This window comes from Leopardus geoffroyi, chromosome E1, assembly GCF_018350155.1.
Source record: "Leopardus geoffroyi isolate Oge1 chromosome E1, O.geoffroyi_Oge1_pat1.0, whole genome shotgun sequence".
Classification (NCBI taxonomy): Eukaryota; Metazoa; Chordata; class Mammalia; order Carnivora; family Felidae; genus Leopardus; species Leopardus geoffroyi.
The window spans coordinates 35496471-35503773 of record NC_059330.1 but is presented as its reverse complement, the minus strand read 5'-3'; the positions used below and the strand labels follow the sequence as shown (position 1 = coordinate 35503773).

The following is a 7303-nucleotide window of genomic DNA, read 5'->3' as shown; positions in this document are numbered from 1 at the left end:
CACGTGTCCCTCACACACCTCCATCCATTCCACCACCTCCAGTCCCGGAGTGGAGCCACTGGAATGGCAGGGGGGGTGGCAGTGCTGGGCCCAGGCGGGTCAGTGGCACTGGCGAGAAGGCTCCGAGTCAGGGCTGAGCCTGAGAAGGTAAACACAGGACCCCTTTCGTCTGTTCGCTTCCGTCACCCAGCTCGGATCCCCGTGGCCCGGGGTCCCTGCCAGCTCCGGGAGCCAGCGAGTGAGCGAGCAGCGGTGTCCCCCCCCCTGCCCCAGGCCCCACCCTCACCCCAAGCTGGAGGGGACAGACCAGAGAACGAGGGACCGGGGAGCGCCTGGGCGTGGAGTCAGGGGGGTTACACGCGTGTGCAAGCATGTCTGCGTGTGAGCCCAAGATCAAAGAGCAGCCCTGAGGTGACCCGGCGGCAGCAGCAGTGGCGGAAGGCAGCTGGCTGGCAGGGAACGCCAAGCCGCCAAGCAGAGTGGAGTCAGGGAGGCCACAGCTGGGAGCCTCCCACCCACCCAGACGGGCCAAGTTGGGGGCCGCCACAGGGTCAGGAACACCTGCCACCAGGGGCCAGGCCCAGCCCAGCTCCTGAGCCCAGAGTCCCGGCAGTGGGTCCTCAAGGGCTCTGACTCCCCCAGGAGCTCCTAGAGGCTCACAGGCTTCTCTGCGCCAACTGCCCCAACTCCCAGACCCTCCCCAAGAGCTGTCTGCCTCCAGCCTCCAGTTCAAAGAGCTCAGCGGTTAGTTTCTTCTTTTTTATTAACGTTATATATAAAGATGGGTCCAGTAAGAAAGCAGAAGGGAGAAGGCTGGGAGGGAGTGGGTGTTGGCTTCGTTCCCGTCCCCCTAGGGTGGGACTCTGAGATCTACCAAGTGTCTCCTGGCTCCTGTACCTCCCACCAAACCCCAATCCAGCCGGAGCCCACATCCCTGTTTCTCTCTGCTCACAACGCACAGGCAGGTACGTCCAGGAGGCAAGGGCCACATAAATAGGAAACCACAGTAGGGAGGAGGCTGCTTCTCTCTGTTGTTCTTAAAAAAAAAAAAAAAAAAATACATACTGTATATATAGCTACAGTCCTCCACCTCCCCTTTTCTTCGACGTTTGACCACATCAGGGTGGAGGAAGGTTAGCTCTGGGTGGGGGGGGACGTCTGGGCCAAGGAGGGGTAGTGCTACCAGCCCTCCAGACAGCCACCCCCTCACCCCTAAAGGCACGGAGCCGTAACCCTGCCCTCTCTCTCCGCGCGCCTCACACACCGTTCTCCATCTGCGGGAGCAATCTGCTTCCAAAGCCACCGGAAAGGGGATGTTTTTGGGGGGGTCTGTCTTGCCTGGTAGGTTTCCTTGGAGATTTGGGGCTTGGCGCCCAAACTGCCAACTTACTGGAGGAGAGGAAGAGGTGGGTGGGGGTGGGGCAGGGCAGAGGTGCCCATGCAGGGGAGATTGGTCCTATCTGTTAACAATGCCCTTTGTTTTCCTAGTTTTCAACAGCTTTTAAAACCAAAGTTGTGCAAAGTCCTGTACACGGAAGAAGAAGTGGGTCCTTAGGAAAGACACCTGAGACCCACCACCCCTCTCTGACCAGAGGGGGAGAGAGGAGAGAGACGGCTCCTTGGGCTCTTCCCTCTAAAGCCACAAATATTAAAAGATACCCTCACTTGGGGGGGGTTTCTTTGGTTTAACCCTCAAATCTGAAACGAGGGCTAGAAGTGCGGGCTGGGGGTTGACATCCCCACCCTGAGTCCTGGTCACCATGTCCAATGTCTTTTTGGCAGAAGGGATTGCTCAGGAAGTGGGGAGCCACAGGTGGCTTAGTGACTCAGGAGGAACCAGGCCTAGCAGGTCCCGGGATCCATGGTGCCTGGTGCCCCAGCCCAGGCCTGACCTGCAAATGCTGCACAGTGTCCCCGGTCCCCGAGTTCTCCAGTCTGCGGAATGAGCACTGAGTTTTAGAAGCTGGAAGGTGACGGGCCATGAAAAGCCAATCCAGGCTCCCGGAGCGGAAGGGGGACGGCTGTCCCAGCTGGAGTGGAGCGCCCCAACGTCTGGAGGGGTACCCCGGTGTCTAGGCAAGGGGGAGGGAGGTTCAGGGGACATCCTTGGTCCATGCAAATTTCATCTGGAAGCTCTTGGATCTCTGGAGGAAGGGGCAAGGGAAGGGGGAAAGGGGTGCCCTTTCCCCTGTGCTCCTCGATGATTCCTGAGTGTCGGCTAGGACAGAGGCGCCTTCTGCCTGGTCCCGGGTCCTTCGTGGGAGGTTCAGGTCAGGTGGGGTGCTCAGTACACAGCCCCAGGGTTGGGCGGGGGCCCGGGGGAGGCGTGATGCAGGGCGGCCGGCTGAGACGGCTGCTGCTGTAAGTGGGGTCCACTCAGGTTCTGTGCGTGGTACCAGGAGTTGGTGGGGTCGTCCAGATAGCTTGGGGAGGCACTGTAGGGGAGCGGCGGGGGCAGCTGGCTTCGGGCAGGGGCTGGAGTGGAGTGGGAGGAGGTGTCCCAGAGGGCAGGTGACGGGGGTGAGTTGCAGGCCATGGAATCACTATTGTTGGGACTATGCTCCAGGGGCACCTCCCCGTTCTTATACAGCTTCTTGAATTTGGAGCGGCGGTTCTGGAACCAAATCTTCACCTGCATGGGAGGGGAATGGCAAAAAAAAAAAAAAAAAAAAAAAAGAGGGGGAGCTAGTTAGCCTCTCAGAACGCTTAGTGAAAACCCCAAAGGACCCCAGCCTAGAAAAGGCAAGTCCAGCACCCCACCTTACACAAGACCCTGGCAAAACCTAGGTGTCCTGACTCCCCAGCCCAGTACCTTTTTTCCATCGGTCAGGGTGGGGGGGGGGGGGGGGGGCGGCGGGGGGGCGGTGGGGACTGCAGTTAGGAACATCCTGAACATGGGTCCAAATTCCTCTCCACCACCTATTAAGTGTGTGACCTTGGGCAAATCCCCGGACCTTTCTGATTCTCGCCTTCCCCATCTGCAACATGGGGATGACAGCCCTTACTTCCTAGGGTCACCAGGAGGCTCAGATAAGTTACGATGGGCAGTTGGTGGCATTTTGTTCACATGAGAAACCCATAAGCAGAGGCACACAGGTACCCAGAGACAAACCCACACCCACATAAGCATTTCCATGTGCAGGAATGTACCCACTCACAGCTTCACACTCAGACACCAGATTACAAAGATACACACACACACACACACACACACACACGCACACACACGCGCGCGCGCGCGCGCCCGCACAGATGCACCCAGATAAACGCCCTGTGAACACGAGCGCCCGCGTTCACACACTCAGGCGTGGACGAGCCCTCCGGGGCTGGCTAATGGGGGTGACCTGGGGACTCAGGAGCAGGTGAGCCATGATTCTCTAAATTTCCCTTGGGGTATCTCCCCCTCCCCCTGCTGCTCCCCACCCTGTGACTGGTACAAACAATGAATCAGCTCCTCACTGGGTGACCCAGATTCCCAGCGGACAGGGCCCCACGCAGCCAGCCGCCCGCAGTAACCCAGGCCCGCCTGTCAACACCTGTAGGGAGCCAGGCATCCACCAGCCACTCCGCCCCTGAGCAGCGACAGGCTGCTGGGGGCTTTAGGATCAGGCTGGGGGTAGGGGTGGAGCTCACCTTTGCGTTCCTATCCCCCTTTGGTGGGGAACCTCCCTTCCTGGCTTTGGGGCAGAGGAAGGGGTGAAGCATTTAGATGCCGAACATGAATGGGGTGTTTTGAGACAAGTGCACATTTTTGTACGTGCACTCACCAGTGTGCACAGTCATGTACACGTGTCCCTCCATCTGTAAACACACTGCCCCCTCCTTATGCGACCACTCCCCCGCGCACCCAGACCTGTTAGCACGTGTGCAAATATTCACACATATACACCTATACGTCCACTGCTACACACACATGCCTGGCCTGGGGGTGGGGGAAGACACGAAAGGGACTCCTATTAAGTGAGTGACAGGCACTGCGTGGGAGCTGGGGAGTCTGGAGCAAGGGGAGGAAACTTCTCCCGGTGGCAGACACACACGGTTGCACAGGTTCACAAATATGCACGCCTGTACACGTTTTAATGCAGAGACTTCCGACAGCAGCTGAGACTTGGCATGGGGGAGGGGTGGCCTTCCATCTACAGGCCAGGGTTTCGAGGGCCTGCAGGGGATTTCAAAGGCCAGCCAGGTTCAGCGGCGCCTACCCACCCCCATCCCCGGGGTCCTGCACGGGGCCCCACCGAGCACCCCCCCTCCCCCCCCTTCCCCGGTCCTTGCTCGCCCGACACTGACCTGTGTCTGCGTGAGGCCCAGCTGCGCGGCCAGCTCCGCGCGTTCGGGCAGCGCCAGATACTGGGCCTTCTGGAAGCGGCGCTGCAGGGCGGCCAGCTGGTAGCTGGAGTAGATGGTGCGGGGCTTGCGGACCTTCTTGGGCTTCCCGTTCACCATGCGCACCTCGGCTTCCGGCTCCTCCTTCACGGACACTGCGGGCAACGCACCGGGCGGGGGGCGGCTCAGCCTGGGCCTGCGCGCCCCCGCGCCCCCGCGCCCCCCGACGCGCTCCGGGTTTCCCGGCCGCGCGCGCTCCGCCGCCCGCGCCCCGACCGGCGGCGACCGAGCCGGAGCCCGAGCCGGAGCTGGAGCGGAGCCGGAGCCGGCGGCCGCCCACGACGCGCGCTCCCAGCTCGCAGCTCCGCGCCCGGCCCCCGGAGCGCGGTCCCCGGCGCCGGCCACCCGGGCGAGGACGGGCCGCGGCTTCGCTCCGACGCCTTCCCGGCTCGCCACCCGCCTGCTGGCCGCCTCCTTCTCGCCCCCACCTTGCCCTCGGTCACCTCTCTAGCTCTTTCCCTCCGTTCTTCCTCCCCCCTCCCCCCTGCTTTTTTTTTTTTTTAACTTTTTAAATTTTAGAATAAGTTTAGATTCTCAGAAAAGTGGCAAGCATAGTACGGATTCTCTGTTCCTTCCTTCCCTCCTTTTTTTTTTTTTTTTTTCTTGTCCCTTCCTCTGCTCCTTTCCCTCACTTTGTCACTCCACGTTTCTCTTCTGCTCTTTCTCCACCTTTCTCTTTTTCCGCTTTCCCACTTCTCAGGCTCTGCTTTCTGGGGTATGTGTGTGTGTGTGTGTGTGTGTGTGTGTGTGTGTCTGTCTGTCTCTCTCCATGTCCCCCTTACCATTCTCCCTCTCCAGGCCCATATCCAGACGGGCCCCCGGAGCTTCGAGTCCCCGCTGCCTACCCCCAAGCCTTCGGAATCCGATGGAAGAGCTGAAGAGCTTGCGAAAGCACCCGATTCGGAGGTCCCCTGACACCCCACGCTCTTCCCCTTCCTCCCCTAACTGGTCCCATCCTCCCTGAGACCGCGGTGCACAGCTTCGGGGCTGGAGGGTCATCTGTCCCCTCTGGGGGTCTTCTAGCCCACCTTGTCTAACTTTATACAGCACTTTTTTTTTTTTTTTTTAAACCCTCGACGTTTCCCTAGACGTGGGCTTCAATTCCCCGCCTTTCTCTCCCTGGGGGAACCCTCCAAGGTCTCACCTGGATCCTGGGCGGGCAGTGGCTGCTCCCGGTACGCCCCGTATTGCCGGTAGGAGGCTCCATAAGTATATTCCGACTTGGGCGAGTAAGCGCCCGTGCCCGCAAGCCCGTTGAGATTGAACTGGTGGTGGTAGGTGTAGGGGTTCACGGTCTGGCCGTAGGGCTGGCCCGAGTAGTAGTCGTGCTGGGGAGCGCTGTAGTAGCCCAGATCAGTGACAGAGGACTCGGGCAGGGTGGGCGAGTCCTTGGAGCCTGCATGGCAGCTTAGCGAGCTGGAGATGTCGGTGAGGATGCTGCTGAGCTTGCGATCGAAGGAGCCACTCATCCTGGCGGGCGCCGCGAGTCCTGGGGCTGGCCTGGGCCGCCGAGCCGAAGCCGGCAGGGGCGCGGAGGAGGCGCAGGAGACCAGGCAGGGGTGTGCGTTGGAGAGCCGAGGGGAGGGCCCGCAGGGTCTCGGGGGAGGGGAGGTCGAGGGGCGCCTAGACCATGGCAGGCCTTCGGGCGGTCGCTGCGCGCCTCTCGTCGCGTCCCAAGCCACAGTCAAATGCTGCCAGCTCCGCCCGGCCAGCCGGTTATAGACTCAATAGTGGAGTCTCGGAGGGAGGCTCCAGCGCTCTGATTGGCTGCAAGTCTTGCCTTCGAGGCAAAACATGCTCTTGCGCTCTTTCGTTCTCTTTCTCTCCTCTCTCCCCCCCATTCTTTGTTGTTACCCAAACACACACACACACACACACACACACACACACACCCCTTGTTCCCCCTCCTGTGGCTCCCGCCCCAGTCCAGATAACTCCCAGCGTCTCTGAAGGAAGGAGTTGGGGGGGAAGAGTGTCTCTGCCGGGCCCCCAGGATTTGTCAGTCTGTCTGTCTCCCTGGCTGCGGCTGGGAGGTGGGCTCAGGTGCGATGGGGAGGCAGGGGAATTTGCCTATTGGGTGTTCGCGGTGGGGGGTGGGGGGAGGTGGTCCAAGGTGGTGTGTGTGTGTGTGTGTGTACCCTGTGCAAATGACAGGCAGACAAATGTGCCCAGCGTGGGAAGGCCCCAGGGCTCTGGAAAATATTTTAATTTCTTTTAAAATCAGAAGAAAAGGGGAAGACATTTTAGGTTGAGGAAAATGTTTCAGTGTATGAGATTAATATATTTACAGCAGTGCAATCATAAAAGGTAATCTTGAATGTCTTTATAGAGGAAGGGGCCCATCAGGGAAAAGTGCCTCGGGCCTGTGAAAGTCCTAATGGGCCCCAGAGAGGGTCCTGTTTTGGGGGCAGGGGCAGGGGTGTGTGGATTTAGGGGCTTAGGCAGCGGTTGGAGGTGCATAACCTGCCCGTGGTGCAGCTTCAGAAATGGCCCAGGCTTGCTAGAGGGAGCAGAGGATCTGGGGTCCCCATGAGGTTGGGTGAGATAAGAGGCTGGCTCTCTGTGCTTTAGTAAGTTTGGGGTCAGAATCTGTGCACTGGGGACAACACTGGGGGAATGTGGGCCTTTTTAGAGATGAGGTATGTGGGACAGGTGTAGTTGGGGTATGTGGTGTGAGGGTTACACGTGTTCTGCAGTATACAGCGATGCACATGACAGCAGGCCCGTGTGCGTGTGTGTATGTGTGTGTGAACGCGCGACCGCAAGGGTATAAGCAGTGTGAGTGGAGGGCCACGGGAGGGGGTGTCTCCGTGTGAATGTGTCATTGTATGCCGATGTGTATAAAACTCTTAGCACCTTCTCAGTCGACCCATGATGCTCCATTGAGTCCTGTCCCTCCAAGAAGGCCCTGGAAAAG

General features: G+C 59.6%; 1 protein-coding gene across 1 annotated transcript; it reads right to left on the bottom strand.

The window, feature by feature from the left end:
* Window positions 1-745: 745 nt before the first annotated feature.
* Window positions 746-6077, bottom strand: DLX3 (distal-less homeobox 3). The gene is made up of 3 exons (XM_045488457.1): window positions 5531-6077; window positions 4291-4481; window positions 746-2632 (listed from the first exon to the last, which is right to left on the bottom strand). The coding sequence occupies exons 1-3, from the start codon at window positions 5853-5855 to the stop codon at window positions 2285-2287; spliced, it is 864 nt and encodes a 287-aa protein (XP_045344413.1). The 5' UTR covers window positions 5856-6077; the 3' UTR covers window positions 746-2284.
* Between the last annotated feature and the right edge of the window lie 1226 nt (window positions 6078-7303).